Raw genomic sequence first — 16,071 nt, 5'->3', positions numbered from 1 at the left:
CATCCTTATATTTCAGCATGTTATCTGTACTGAGAAAAGAACAGAAATCATTCTCATCAAAAACCCATTTAGAATGGAAGTCATCTGCCTTGGGTCTGGGTGTATAGTAGACTGCCTTTTCTCCCCATGCTTGTTGGGTTTATTCCCACAGTCCAAAGACATGCAGACTAGGTTAAATGGTGTGCCCAATTTTGCACTCTGTCCAGGGTATACCCCTCCTTGTGCCTAAAATCTCCTGGAATAGGCTCCAGGTCCCCGTGACCCTGTACAGGGATAAGCAGTATAGAAAATGAATAAATGAATGAATTAGGTGCAGATTTGATATACAAACATCATAACGTCAGATATTTGCTCCTAACATACAGGATGTTGTGCTGCCAGCCAAAGCGTGAATAGTTTATAACCTGCACAGAAATAATACCATTTTACCACTTCAAATGCAAACATACAATATATATTATATATATATATATATTATATATATATATATATATATATATATATAATTTTTTTTTTTTTAATTAGGAGTCAGTGGCGATACATGAACTGCCGCAAAAAAAGAATGCATCGCGATATACAACAATCCTTTATCATTAAATTACAGTGTTCATTGATATCATTCAGCTCTTCTATTATAAGTATGTTTTTGCTCTTAATTTGATCTTAATTTTTTCTCACTTTGGAAAATGGATTGAGATCTAAAAAAAAAATTATTATTCATTAACTATTCATTCAGTTCAAACAGCAACAACGTGTTTATCGTTGCTGTGTGTAAAGATTAAGACGAACTTCCTTCCACTGTGTCAATTTCCACATTTATTTGCTTTTAATAAATAGTCATTATCTCCATTGTGTTTACTGGATCCACGAGACTAGATAAGAGTTAAGTTTAAAAAGTTTATGGTCCATTCAGCTAATAAAACAGACATGTGTGTTTAGCCTGTCTGCCTGTTAATCAATGATCAATATGCAACTATATTGATGGCAAGTGTATAATTCATAAAAAGCTAGTCATGCCATTACCAAAGTGCATTACCTGAGATTTCCTCCTTCACCTTGCATGACCTCATCCTTCTACAAATCTTATAAAAATAACCCGCCTTGTTTACTGCTGTCAGCATTCAGGTACCCACTAGAGGTCCTTGTCCCTCAGCAAAGCTCACCTTTGAGGCCCTGCTGTTTGCTTGCTCTGATTGGATGGAGGAGATCCTGCCTCCAGAAATCACTGCTAAGCCTCTTAGAGCCAACAGCACTCTAACTCGCCCAATCCTCTTCCTCGCCCTTCACATCCCCTCCTCCCTTCTGTTTTCCACTTCCCCTCCTCGCCCCCCCCTCCTCCTCCGCCTAGCCTGTGAACTCTCTGTGTGATGGGAGTGTAATCCAAGTGGATTACACACACAGCGACGGATTGAGTCAGTTGATTTTGGGACTGCCTGTTCAAATGGCTCTTCTGCAATATTGTATACATTAACGATCAATTCTCACATCTTTGTCCATTCATGAGGAAATGATTAATTGAACAGTATTTTTGTTTGAGAGGAGGAGAAGGGATTAATTTTTCCTGGTAGTATATGAGAATTTTTGCTTCGAAAATGAAGATTGCTGAACAGGATTTTACAGACAGAAGATTTGGAGGCAACAAGCACCTGGTCATCTCCAGTGGAGATTTGGTCTTGATTGAGAAGTGTAGTTTGTGTGATCTGGAGCTTTGACGGAGAAAAATCTTACTTGGGTCAACATGAATAGATGTGAACTTTGGGATGAGACTCAGACTAAGGTTTTGGTGAAGTTGAAGTAAAGTGAGGCGGTGAGAAGTTCCAGTGGACGGACTCTTCGTGTCAGTGATGCGGACCTGCTTTACGGGGATTATGGGAAGCAGAACACAGCCTGCATGGGTCACAGTTTTCCTGCTTTACTCAGGCTGCTTGTACCTCTTGACTGATGCACAGATGAAAATTCCACCTGAAACGTAAGATATGCTCAAGAACAGGATTTTTTAAATATTATTATTATTATTATTAATATTATTATTATGCTGATGGTTACAGTTGTAATGGCTGAGTTAAATCATTAGAATATTTATACATTTTGATCATATAATTAATATCAATACTTATCTATTAATATGCAAAAGTTTCCATTCTAGTTAAACATACCAGATTTTTTTTTTTTAATGAAAGTCTATGAAGGCATAGTGATTAGCGGTCACAGGTTTGATTCCTGCTTTGGGTCTGTGTGCGTGAAGGTTGCATGTTCTCTCTGTGCTTGGTGGGGTTCCCTCCAATGTCCAATACATGCAGTGTAGGCTAATTGCTGTTTCCATTTTTAGCGTGAGTGTGTGTGCTTGTGTGCCCTGTGATGGATCAGCACACGGTCCAGGGTGTACCAGGGTGCCTGGTTCCCCAAGTGCCCTGGGACAGGCTCCAGGACCCCCTGCAACCCTGTACAGGTTACGCAGTATAGAGAGCCAGTGAAAGTCTGTGAAAACTCTTCCTTAGCGTGTAGGGCGAGGTTCTGCTTTATCAATGCAAGCACTATGGTGGAAATGTCATGCAAACACGTGGCATGTCTGTCTTTTTTAATAGTACCAACTGAAATATACAGGTAGAGCTACAGAATATTCTCAAAGTCATGGATTTACTCAACTATTGGCTATGTGATGATATTTATTGTGTTTAAAGAAGGATTGTAAGGAATGTATGACTATTCACAAAAAAATAAGATTTGATCATACACTCTGTCAGCCTCCAGACTTAATCTGATGAATGCAATAAATGAGATCTGGCAAAGATGTGGAAGAATTGGAACTGATGTGCCTGTAGGGGATGTGGATGTCTGAGAGCTGTTCAGAAGATACAAAAGGCTAGAAGTGGTTTTTACCCGGTTTTAGTTTTAAATGAACGTTTCAGATTTACAAGAAGAAATGTGCACAAATATCAATTGAATATCTTAATATATGCTTACTTCATTTTTGTATAAATTAGATCTCCCTTAAACAGTTTGTCCTAAATGAATGATAAAATGATTTCATGCCACTAAATACAGTCTATAAAGTCTCAAAACAATTTCAATTGAAACTCATCCAACAACAAACACAAAAGCAATCCCTGCGATCAGTCAGTTCATCATCATCTGGGATTACCGGAGGTTTTAATTTGCTTGCTGTTCCTGTTCAATAGTCTCGAGTCTAAATGGCAGAGGGGAAGTGATTCAGACAGTTGTGGGGTTATTTTTAGTAAATACCTGATCGATACAGGGCTTCTGTATAAAATCCATTTCTCCTGAGACCTTCAGATCATGCATGGAGGAGGAAAAAAAGAATCGCACAAACAGACAAATGGAAATGTTCCATGGCTTACAGTGCAAAGTGCTCCAGTGGTGCAAAATCAGCAGTGTTTCAGATCAGTTGTTACACTTTGCACATGCAGACAACTATATAGTGCATCTCAGAAAATGTCATAAGAATATCATAATATGGAATGTTAATGCATTTTTCAAAATTTCATTTAAAAAGTGGAACTCTCGTATGTTCTAGATTCATAAAATGTAAATTAAGGTATATTAAGCCCCCTTTTTAGGTTTTTATTTTAAAAAATTACAGCTTGTAGCTCATGAAGGCTAATAGAATATTTCATTTCAAGTTTGAGTAAATGACTATTCCATACAGTATAAATACCATGTATCTCTCAATCTAGTTCACTACACACACCCATCATGGGGAAGACAATAGTCAACACCTTTCACAAGAGAAGTAAGCCAAAGAATGGTTTATTGGATGGTTTATTTAAAGGTAAAATTCTAGTAGGAAAAGGTGCACAAGTGAGGCTGAAGTCAGTGCATTAAGAGCCACCATGCACAGACATCCTCGGGAAATGGGCTACACCTGTTGCATTTTGGGTTTCAAGTTACTTCTGAGCAAGAGACATGATCAGAAGTGTTTTATGGTTGTTATCGTAATGTATGTAATGTAAAAATATATATATATCTTGGGACTTGAGCAAAACTCCTCATGCCATTTATTTCATAAAAATCCTTTATTTTACAGTGTGTTTGGGTGAGGTTTGCGTCTGTGCATTCCCCAAAAATGTTTGTCTCCATCCGCCAAAAATTTTTTACATCCTTTCTTCAATGAAGAAAAAAAAAAACATCCACTTATACAGTAGCAAAGTCCAACTGATTCGGTCATTTTGTTTTTTTAAAGGGTGCCAATAATTTTGCTGGCCAATCAGCATGGTAGAACTCCTTTAATAACAGAATCACATTCTTGCATTTTAAGTTTTGTTTTTCTAATTGATGTGCATGTAAATGTCAGTATATTCAGATGGTCTGCCTCAGGTTGTCTCTGTGGTGCCATGTTGAATGAAGCCCTAGTTAATATGTTACTGGATACCAGCCAGGCACTCAGGCTGGCACACAGATGATCGTACGGTTTTCCCATATGGAAACAGGAAACTTTACTCATTCACAGCACTCCTCATGCTTTATTTCTATATTTATTCATTCATTTATTTATTTTTATACAGTAAGAGCTGGTCATGATATTATATATAAGGAGAGGCTTAAAGTGAATTAGTACAATGGCATTCTGATTCCATTAAAGTCGAGAAGTATAGGGTCTCATCCGAGGGAACCGCCTTATGTCATTCGTAGTATTTTATATATATATATATTTTTTTTATAATAATTTCTTGTAGTTCCTCTCCAAAGATATTAAGATCCAAAGACATTTTTAAAAACACAGTGTTCAACAATATAATCTACCTCGTCCATGCATATGACACTCATATCATTAAACCTTTGAAATAAACCAGCCTTTATGTACAGTAATTGTGTTACCTGAGCCTGTACTAGACCAATAAGGGATGCTGTTCTGGTAAATCACTTCCTGTATGCTACTGTTTTCAGGTCATAATGGATCATTAAGAGATAATGGGAAGCTATGATTTCATACCTCGCTGTGTTGCCCAGACACACCAACAAATTCATATCTGAATAAAGTAAGTCTAGGTGACTGGACATGTGGCATGAAGGTGAAGAAGTTTTTTTACTCAGTGAAGAGGATTCATCAGTCATGTTAGATTAAAATGATTTTTATGACCTGGATTCTTTCAGAACTCCACATTCTTTTGGGTCAGATACATAATGCATCATTCTTTTCTCCTTTTGTAGGCTTAGATTCAAGCTTTTTTTTGTTTTGTTTTTTACTACAGAAATGTAATATATGGCCATGTCTATTTATCAGAGAAAGGTTTTTATATGTTAAATTCGTAAAACCATAAATTATACATTTAAATACAAGATGGCACAGTGGGCGTAGTGGTCAAAATTCAAATTTTATTTGTCATATACAGTTATACACAGTACAATATGCAGTGAAATGCTTTAGACAACTGCCCGTGACCTTAAAATAAAAGACTATGAAATAAAAAATAAATATGAAAAGGAAAGCAAAAGGTAAATTTAACTAAGAAAGAATAAAATAAATTATAGAATTAAAATAAAATAACATAACATAACTATACAGTACAAAATATGCAATAAAAGAGACATATATGTAAATATAGAAAAATATGGAAAGCACTGTGGCTTTGCACCTCCAGAATCAAGGGTTCAATTCCTGCATCGGGTCTGTGTGCGTGGAGTTTGCATGCTCTCCCCGTGCTTGGCCTGGTTTCTTCCAGGTACATCAGAAGAAATCTCCCATAGTCTTAAGACATGAAGAGCATTTCCAAATTTGGCACCCTGTTCCAGTGTACACTGTCCAGGCTCTTACAACCTGTACATGATAAGCGGTGTAGAGAATAAGTGAGTGATGCATGCATGCCCATAAATGCTACATAGTACTATGGATGGTTCCGTCCACGTGCCGCCTGGCACATCGTGCAATGGGTATACATCCACCGTTTCTGTGGTAGTTATTTACATGGTCGTGTTCCCAACTCGATGCCTGATTGTACCTGAGCACATGGTGATGAAGGACCTTGCTCAAGGGTCCAACAGTGAGTTCGAAGCTGGGGACCTCCTCCTAAAACAATGCTGAAGGCGTTCATCCAAAATACACAATAACCTTCTTTGAAAAGTTGATATCAGGATGTATCTGCTACTTATGCTCTGTAAATCCTTCATAACGGCTCTAATCTGAGTGCTGGTGATTTCTGAGGCTGGTAACTCTAAATGAACTTTCTGCAGCAGAGGTGAGTTTTGGTCTTGTTTTCCTGGGAAGAACTTCATCAAACCCAGTTTCATCATCATGGTGCTTGATGGGTTTTACAAATGCACTTGACACAATACTGTTCTTGCAAGAACTGTTACAGAACAGCTGACCATCATGTCTTAAAAATAACTGACGGTTGCTGCATTGATGTTCAGACACCCTGTTTGACTATGGCAGCAAAAACAATGACAATTTTTAATCTGTTATTAAGGATTAGTTTAGTTAAAACAATTAAGTGTAAAGTTTGATCCTTTTTCAATTTTTAGCACTCACATACTTATACGAATTCCATGCAACAGCATACTCAACATAAAATCACATGAATACTCTTGTCTAAAAATAAACACAAATAAAAGCATCAGTAGATTTCTTTTGGCTCGTTCTTCCTCCTTCCCTAAACATCCAGCATATGAGGTCGAATAAGGACTAGTGCTTCATTTTTAGATAACATTGACATGTTTTTGCTTTTCCTGTCACTTTTTCTGGGTTGCTGTTGTGTTTTTTGGGTTATTACTGTGTTTGTGTTTTGTGCTTATGGGTTTCTATAACACATACAGTATCTGTCCAGTGCCTTAAAGGGTGTGTTGTCATCAGTACATTCGGTGGAGTTACAGTGTTCGGTTAAGGTGTTTCGTGAGTTCAGTGACTTGAGGACAGCTTGTCGTGCTGGTACTCATGCTGCAGAGCCTTCTAGCTGAAGGGAACTAGGACAACCAGATCTTATTTATAATCCAAAGGAAGGGCATTAAGCAGTTATGCTTGAACCTCTTAAATGACAACTTAGACTAGCGCTGGATAGTTTCAGCCAAGGTTTTTGAATGTCTTCATGCATTAAATGTAATTAGATTTCACTAAAATATATTTAGAATACATACACGAATCAGCCATAACATTAAAACCATCTAGATTGTGGGTTCCTCCTTGTTCTGCCCCTCTATAGGAATGCTAACCTTTGGATGCTGTAGATTGCAGGGTTAAGGCTTCCGTGGAATAGACTTGTTTGTCCTGGGCATCCCATGGGTGCTTGATTGGATTGAGATCTGGGGGTCGGGGTGACAGTCTTAGGCCCTTTGCCTGCGGGCCCTTGTGTGCAGTGGCTGTAGTGGCCTGGGTGTTCTGGTGCTTTTCAATTGTCGCCAGAATTGACCTTTTTTCTGTTATTTTGTGCTGCATTGGCCTTTCTGTGCCATAAGACTGGAGCCTGGCTTTTAATCCCTGTGGGTGGGGTTAAGCCTTGGGTGCCCATGATCCTGTCCTATATATATATATATATATATATATATATATATATATATATATATATATGTATATATATATATATATATATATATATATATATATATATAGGAAAAATCTAAAAATTTATTTCAGTAATGCAACTTAAAAAGTGAAACTAAGATATGAGACAGACTCATTACATGCAAAGCAAGATAGTTCAAGCTGTTATTTGTCATCATTTTTGTCGTAATGATTTGATCCATACACATAGTTTTATAAGTTGCGGTATAATCATGTAATTAATGTCACTGCAAAAAGCATAAGGTCCAGGTTTAATGACCACTTTTTGATTTTTTTTTTTTTTCAGGGTTCAAAAATGGGCAGACAGCCTTTCAGAACAGCTGAATGCAGTTGCTGTGAAATATTCAGGCTCTGCACTTCTACAGAAGGTAAATAACCTCTCATGATCATGATTTCAGGTCACGTCATTATGTCAGCTGCAACATCTGGAGCAACACAAAGCGTGTGCACACATACTCACACAAACACACATACACACAGACACAGAGCAAATGTGTTGAGTAGGTCAGTTGACCTGCTTTCAGGTTTTGTCGTTTTTCCCCTGTTGTACGTTGTACTGTGTGTCATCAAGACTGTGATTTATGCATATGAAATCTGACGATGTAATGCAGCTAATTAGGTTAATTTGTTTTTTTTCGTAATCATTTTCACTCTGCATTTCCTCTGAAATCAGAATAAACCAAAACAGAATTAAATTTTAACAAAAGTAACGTAATCATTGCAAGATCTAATGACATTATTCCCCCCTTTCATAGAACGAGGACTTCCGCTGTCTGCCAAACAGAGCTAAATGTCATTGGTTATGCACTAATAGGGCTACAGGATAGTAAATACCATTTATCTGACAACAAACCACATCCAGTACAATTCCCTGAAGACTAAACCTAGTTTAGTTATGGTTCAGCCTCAGCTCTGTGTACAGGTATTGTCTTTAGAGATCCTGCTGTGGACGGACTCACAACAGCAACTCGGACAGAAACTGCCTGAAATTTATTTATTTTTTCTCTCCTAAAATATAAGTTTTTTGTAAACGGGTGCAACATTGAGGATATATAAATGCTGAGAAAAATAGAAATGTTGCATCCTTTACAAAAAACTTATATTCTAGGAGTCCTTCCTACTGTATATCTCCTTCTCTACATGTTTTACTACTAATCCAGATGGACCCAAATCTCCGTACTGTCGAGTCATCAGACATTTTTATTCTTTAGTCATTTGAGAAAGTCATTTGAGAACTAAGAGCTGACTCAAGGAACCAAGAGCTGATGTTTTTCCGTCATAAGCACAGAAGATTAACTACTGAGCCACTTACACGGACAACTAATGAGAGAACTTAATCCTAATTAATTAGGATGATGGTGCTGATGTCCGATAGCGCTGATGTCATAGTGTGTCAACTGCCCTCTTGTTTTCTAAGGATTTTTTTTTCAAGGATTTATATGATCACCACAAAACAAGGCTTATATGATCTCAAGACATTGAGGATGATTTTTTGTGATATCTCAATAAGGCTGTCCGTGACGTTGCCTTAAACTTATGCCAGAAAGTAGTTAATAACTTCTGGTTCGACATCTTATTGTGATATCATATACAGTAGAATGAGATCATATTGTGATAATAGTTTGGTACGTCCCCTTAAATGCATGTCCCCACTGTGCCCACTGTCTTTCTGGTGCGCCTGAGTGGCAATGGCACAGGGGCTTGGGCCCGCTCATTGTAGCATGCTACCATGTACAAAAGTTAATTATGTGTGGAAATCTGGGAAAATGCAACAGATGTTCCAGTGCATGATGTTCCTCATGGTAAATAGCACCTACATTTCTTGTAGGTAGTGTTGCAATCTATCCCAGTTTTCCAGAACTGTCCCTTTTCAACTACTGTATATATACTGGAAAACATATTGCATTGTCCAATAAAGTTAATTATTTTTTATATGGCTAATTACAGTATATATACAGATTTGTTTTATACAACTATACTATCATAAATTGTATATAACATCTATAACTATTACAAAGGCTATGTATATATGCATACAGCATATACATATATCCAGGCTTTGTTGGCAGGATAGCAAAGCAATTTAACTGTACTAATTACACACCTACAACCGTGGCAGAAAGAATAATTTTACATTCAAGATTTGTTTTATTTACTATTATTATTTTTATTTACTACGGTAAACAGTCATTAGTAGATATCATAATATAAAATAGCATTTCCGAACTTCAGACATGGGTCCATAGCATAGGACTTTTTTTATAGTCCCATGGTAGAAACTGTGGCACTTCAGTGGGTACCGTAGTAGTACTATGATATGTACCACAATACTTTAGTGAATACAGTAGTACTTATTGGGCACCACAGTGGCTAGCAAAGTTCAGCAAATGTCTAATATGGTATGTAATTATGGTATGCAGTGGCAGGGGTATGTTAAGGCATTAAACTGCTGATTGGAAGTTTCCAGGTTCACACTGCACCACCACCAAGCTGTCACTGTTAAGCCCTTGACTAAGGCTCTCATCTGCTCAGATGTATAAAAAGATAGATATAGTCTGATACAGATATGGTCTTTATAGATAAAGGCGAATAAATTAGGTAAGGGCGTCGGCCAAATGCCACACCAGGTAGTACCATATTAGATACCTGCTGAACTTTGGTAGGTTGGTCCTGCAAAATTCTATGGAAATATTATCATTATAGTACATAAACATGTAAAACATTTTTACACTGTCCTGGTATGTGTTCCATAGTACCGTAATAACCGTACATGGTAGAGCCATTAACCATGGTACAACAATGTACTATATCAGTATATCTAATAAGTACCCTGGGACTGTCAAAAATATCACAGTACAGTACTACATACCATGGTACAGGGATCATCGGACTACCATGGTACCAGCATCATGATAAATTTTATGAAAAATAGAACCACATTTAATAATAATTCAGTCATTTTGTTCTTGCCCCCAGAAACTTAAAGATGTGGAGCCCATTATCTGGATAGAGGAAGTAGATGGATCTGAACTGGCCCAAGAATTTTCAGATGAAATTGAGAAGATGCTGGGAAGCAAGATGAAGTCTGTTAAGGTCAGTATGTCAACTGGAGTAAGTAAAATGCAAATAATGATCTTGAATCACAAATACAAAAAACAAAAAAGCACATCGCCTCAAATGACGAACTGACAGATTTTGCTTAATTCCTAATTTCTAATTTCTGAAATGTTAGCTAAGATGTCAGATGCTAAAGAGCCATCTCATAGGTTTACAAATATATGATTACAGGGAAATGTAGTGATGGTTGCAAATGAAGTAAGATGAAAGAAATGAGGTTTCTTTTGAAATGTAGGAATTAAAATGCAAAGGTTTTAGGTGGAAGAAAAACTTAAGCAGAGTAGACCAACTTACTTAAGTACAGTAACAAATTTATATTTGTTTTATTTGGTAATCGGCAGTAAAGTAGTGATGTCATGGTGCATGCTTTTACTACCCCTTGCTCAGGAAAATTGAAAATCTCCAGCAGGCCTTTAATGACCTCTGTGACAGAGAGGTTTCACATTCCTGACTAACAGCTCATTCATGTAAATAAAACTGCAACAGGAGAAAATTAGTGGATGTGACTGTCCTTGTATGATCTCTCTCTCCAGCGACTAGCAGATACAGTGGAGGACGCAGATCTATATCACGAGTTTAATGCAAGTTTAGAGGTGAGTTCAAGGCAAGTTTACAGCATGATGCAGCAAAGAATAAAAAAAAAAATCCAAGGATTTGCAAAGATACAGAAAAAAGATCATCTCCAAAGATTTAATTTTGTAAACCTAAAAATTATTGCCAGTCATGACATCTGTACAACTCTGTCCAAGAAATGACTCAGCTTTATTTCAGTTAGTGCCAAGGGATGCTCATGTCAAACTGGGGCTTGTGATGAAGTATCCCCTGAATGAAACTTTAAACCTGATTGACATTTACAAAAGACTTCAAGCACAGACTCTTAGCCGCAGTAAAATATCCAAATGACGCAAACGTTTTAAGATAAGTCATGCATCTATGAATGATGATTGCCTACTGCAATGGTTCCTATGAACATTCAAAAAGTGGAACACCCGATCCTTGAAAATAAAAATCAATAGATAACTTGTCACTGACTTGCAGAAGAGACTCATACAGTATGTCAAATCAAATTCAAATTCAAATTTTATTTGTCACATACACATTTGTGACCTTAAAAAGAGAATTAAAGCTTATAATAAGTAATAAATATCAATAAAAGAAATATTATAGAAAATTTAAATAGAAAAAATGTAATTAAATTCAACTAGAAAAAATAGAACTAAAAATAGAAACTGAAAATAGAAATAATTGCAAATATATGCAAATATGCATAGAAAAAGTGACTTTGTGCAATGGTTATTAAAGTGTCTTTGTGCAATGGTCCAGAATGTAAACGTAAACATGTAGTGTAAATGTAAATGTGATGTCAGTGTGAACTGCACATTCAATCATTCACCAGCACCACTTGCATGTTACAGGACTCGGCTAGAAGTTTTTGCCAAATTCCGGTAGAACCAAGCCATTTTCACATGTTTGGGTCGTTAAAGCAGTTCCTGGGAGGCCAGCGTTTCAAAGTGCAGCAGTAAAGATTGTGACTCTGGCATACTGAGCAAACATTCTACCTCGATGGTATCACTAGAGAAACACTGGGAAAAGTGCATTAGTGTAGCAGGGGATTATATAGAGAAATAAAGGGAGTTTTTACTTTGATAACTGTTTTCTGTTATTCTGCACAATCAGAAGTCCTGGTTTGACTTGAACTCCCCTTGTATAAAGGAGTACCAGTGCCAGTAACTCTGGTCAATAAAACATTATTTACAATATACAGATCTTTTTGTACAGCTAATGATCTGTTCGGAACACTTATTCAGTGTTTTATACAACTAATATTGAATTTGTGTCACCAAACATAGAAACATAGAAAACCACCCAGTAATAAAAAAATAGCAGTTTTTTTTTTTTTTTTGTATTTTTAAATATTTCTTTTGTTTTAAATAGTTTGACTATTTCAATTCACTGCTGATAAACACGATGGATGAGGACGGCAACTACATTGAACTTGGTAGCGAGTTTCCACTAGAAGAGAACGAGCATTTTAACAATCTGCAAGTTAACACACTAATGAGTGACATCCAAGTCCCAACCAATGTGTACAACAAAGGTAGGACATAAATTACAGAAAACCAATAGTACTGACTAACATTGCATACTTATACTAATATTCTACCAATATTACAATAACTGACTGACGCTTATTCGTCATTTGAATATGTCAATTGTATAGTGTTAATTCCTCACCGTCTCTGTCTTTGGAGTTTAGATCCAGACATTCTTAACGGTGTGTACATGTCCGAGGCTTTGAATGATGTCTTCATCAGTAACTTCCAGAAGGACCCGACTCTCACATGGCAGTTCTTCGGAAGCTCCACTGGCTTCTTCAGACTCTACCCAGGTACAGGAAGAGAATACATGGTCACAGTACTCAAAGCTTTTAACACTATATATTGCATATACCCTTGCTATTAAACTCATGACTCACCACCATGTGATGCATTTTCCCTTCCATTAGGCATTAAGTGGACTCCAGACCCGAACGGAGTGGTTGCATTTGACTGTCGAAACAGAAACTGGTGAGAACGGCTGTGCTGATGCTACACACTGCTGAATGAAACCACAAGATTGTGTAGTTCTGGATGTTATCAATGGCTATACAGTAATAGCTGCTTGATTTTATGTGCTGAAAATACTACCGCCTTTAAAACTGGCAGTCCATCCAGCGAAGCCCTGATTCCAGTCCAATGCTTTAATCCACTCCTTAAGTAGTTAGCAGCTCAATAGCCAGGCCGATGATGCTCATCTGGGCACCATATGTGCCTGTTTATAGAGCTGTACTGTACATGACAGTAGACATGTGGGTGGAACTGCAAACAAAAACAATAACTTGAGATTTCCCAATCTTCTACCTAATTTTGTCTCTTGCCTATTCCCACCCAAAAGCCAGCTCACAGCTCAAAGATTATCCATGCTTCCTCTGTGAAACATGATGCTAACCAATTGCATTCTAAACTGCTGCTCATGCTGCATCACCTGGCAATGTAACACTCCCTAAGTCCATCATCTGGCTGTGGATGTCCCACGTCCCCAAAGCTGATCCCAAATTGGTGATCTTGAAATCATAGAAAATCATATGGAGATTGTTGGGAAGTTTGTGAGTTCACTATGGTACGTCATGCTTTGAGAGTAATCCTAGCTCGCCAAAATGTTTCATCCCAGGTGAAAGTTTTGAACTCGAGATGCGTAATGAAAAAAATCGTAGAATTTCTTAAGTCTTTCTTATGAAGTTGGATTGTAGCTGTTTTTGTTTCTCTTTGTGATGGATCATAGAATCTAAATATATGCCGAATGCCATGTTGGTGAGGGTTTATTTATTTATTTGTTCTTTTTGTTTTTTTATCCCAAGTTCTTAAGGACAAGGTAGGTCTTAAATCGTTTGGAAACGACACACTAAATCAAACTTAAATGCTAAATAGTGTGCTGTACTAACTACTAAATCCATGGTTAAATTCAACCCTGTATGCCAAATCACTAAATACTATGGGAAAAAGTAGAAAGTGGAAAAAGCTTTTGCTTCCAAAGAGCCAGAATTCCTTGTATTTTTAATGTAGTCTTGAGGGACTTTTTTGGTTCTCATTTTCATTCTAGTGACCAGTTTCAGATGAATATTTTTGTTTGCTAAGCCAAACAGGATATGAATCATTCAAGCATAAAACATCTAATTAAGGCATTAACCATAGTGAAAGCACAGTCACTCTGTCCATTTACAGAAGATAAGGGACTGCGGTTTTGTGAAGCATAATTAATTCAAGGGAAATTTAATTCATCTCACTTAATTCTTTATACCATTTATTTATAAGTAAGTATAGCAGCGGTTTTAGTGCACGCTTGATCATTGGTCTCCATCACTGCCGCAGGTACATCCAGGCTGCCACGTCTCCAAAAGACATCATCATAGTGGTGGATATCAGCGGCAGCATGAAGGGTCTGAAACTCACTATTGCCAAACACACCATAAACACCATCTTGGACACCCTTGGGGAAAACGACTTTGTTAACATTATTGCGGTAGGTCAGCTTTATGTCTTTCAGTTATCCTTGCAAGGAATAAGGAGCATAGTCGTTGTTATTAATGTGCGTGGGTGTTTTTTTCCTCTATCCTCCAGTACACTGATTATGTCCAGTATGTTGAGCCATGTTTCCAAGGCACGCTCGTGCAGGCGGATCTGGACAACCGGGAGGTATGTTTGAGTTATGTGGTGGTGTATGTCAGTGTGCCAGGATGGCTGCTTGCAAAGAGAGCTAAATGCAGACTTGCAGGATTGTTACGTAAAGCTGGTAATGATATTACCACACTGCATCTGCTCAGGTCCTCTCAAGCAATCTCTACAAGACACTGCACTGAAAGATACGACATTTGTCTTGTACACATTAAACACTACAAAGATGCTTTTCTTAATCGTAATGATTTTTTTTGCTACTGTTGTCAGAAAGCAGGAAGAATCTAATAAAAGAGCAGATTTTTTTTTTTTTTTATGTAAAGCAAAACAGAATGCCAAATCATTAGTGCTTTGAGTTTTTGTTGCCCTCTTGTGCAAACCTCAGCATTTCAAGCTGCTCGTGGAAGACCTGCAAGTGAAGGGAGAGGGGAACATTAAGAAGGCCATGAAGGAGTCCTTCTGGGTGTTGAATGAGGTCAGTATTAAACATTTACAGTTACACGTCATTTACGTTATATAAGGAGGCCTGTGCTTTTTAACTTTTGAATGTGCCAGAGCTTTTCAACATCAAGATGGTACACACTTCCTCTCGATTTTACACTCTGCTTGACTGTTCCTCTTGGCCAGGCCACAGCGAATGGGCAGGGCAGCTTGTGCAATCAGGCCATCATGCTCATCACAGATGGAGCCATGGAAGATTTCCAGTCTGTGTTCGAGGAGTTCAATTGGCCCGAGAGGAAGGTAATGGACAATCTGTTCTTCCCACAAACACAACAGAGGAAATGGGTGAATGATAGGGATATTTTTTTTAGTTAGCATTTTTAGTTAAATGAATAGCTTGTGCAGAAATGTATAGATATAAAGTATAAACAGTTGATGTCGGAAGTTTACATTTGGGTTCAATTCTTGGCCAGGTAGGATTCCCGCCTCTGTGTCCAAGGAGTTTGCATGTTCTCCCAGTGTTTGATGAGTTTTCTCCAGGGTACTCCGGTTTCCTCCCACCGTCCAAAGACATGCAGATTAGGCTAATTATTCCTACATTTCCTGTAGTATGTGTGTACGTGTGCAAGTCCTATGATTGATTGACACCCTGTCTAGGGTCTACCCAGCCTTATGCCCCAAGTCACAGGGATGGGCTCCAGGCCCTCCATGACCCTGTATACAGGATTAACCGGTATAGACGATGAGTGAGTGAGTATTCCCTCCATCATATTCCCAATGGGTCAGAGG

At 37.7% G+C, this 16,071-nt stretch overlaps 1 protein-coding gene across 1 annotated transcript in view; it reads left to right on the top strand.

The window, feature by feature from the left end:
* The first annotated feature begins 1,486 nt into the window (after nucleotides 1-1,486).
* cacna2d4b (calcium channel, voltage-dependent, alpha 2/delta subunit 4b) overlaps nucleotides 1,487-16,071 on the top strand; it is a 37,840-nt gene continuing 23,255 nt past the window's right edge. The window contains exons 1-11 of the mRNA XM_053505753.1: nucleotides 1,487-1,969; nucleotides 7,800-7,881; nucleotides 10,490-10,606; nucleotides 11,164-11,223; nucleotides 12,566-12,728; nucleotides 12,888-13,019; nucleotides 13,137-13,197; nucleotides 14,539-14,689; nucleotides 14,788-14,862; nucleotides 15,227-15,316; nucleotides 15,469-15,582. Of these exons, the coding sequence (XP_053361728.1) occupies nucleotides 1,845-1,969; nucleotides 7,800-7,881; nucleotides 10,490-10,606; nucleotides 11,164-11,223; nucleotides 12,566-12,728; nucleotides 12,888-13,019; nucleotides 13,137-13,197; nucleotides 14,539-14,689; nucleotides 14,788-14,862; nucleotides 15,227-15,316; nucleotides 15,469-15,582 (1,170 nt within the window). The 5' untranslated portion in view covers nucleotides 1,487-1,844. The remainder of the gene's footprint in view (nucleotides 1,970-7,799; nucleotides 7,882-10,489; nucleotides 10,607-11,163; nucleotides 11,224-12,565; nucleotides 12,729-12,887; nucleotides 13,020-13,136; nucleotides 13,198-14,538; nucleotides 14,690-14,787; nucleotides 14,863-15,226; nucleotides 15,317-15,468; nucleotides 15,583-16,071) is intronic.

The sequence above is a fragment of the Clarias gariepinus genome, chromosome 10 (assembly GCF_024256425.1).
Source record: "Clarias gariepinus isolate MV-2021 ecotype Netherlands chromosome 10, CGAR_prim_01v2, whole genome shotgun sequence".
Taxonomy (NCBI): Eukaryota; Metazoa; Chordata; class Actinopteri; order Siluriformes; family Clariidae; genus Clarias; species Clarias gariepinus.
This window is presented reverse-complemented; position numbering and strand designations above follow the sequence as displayed.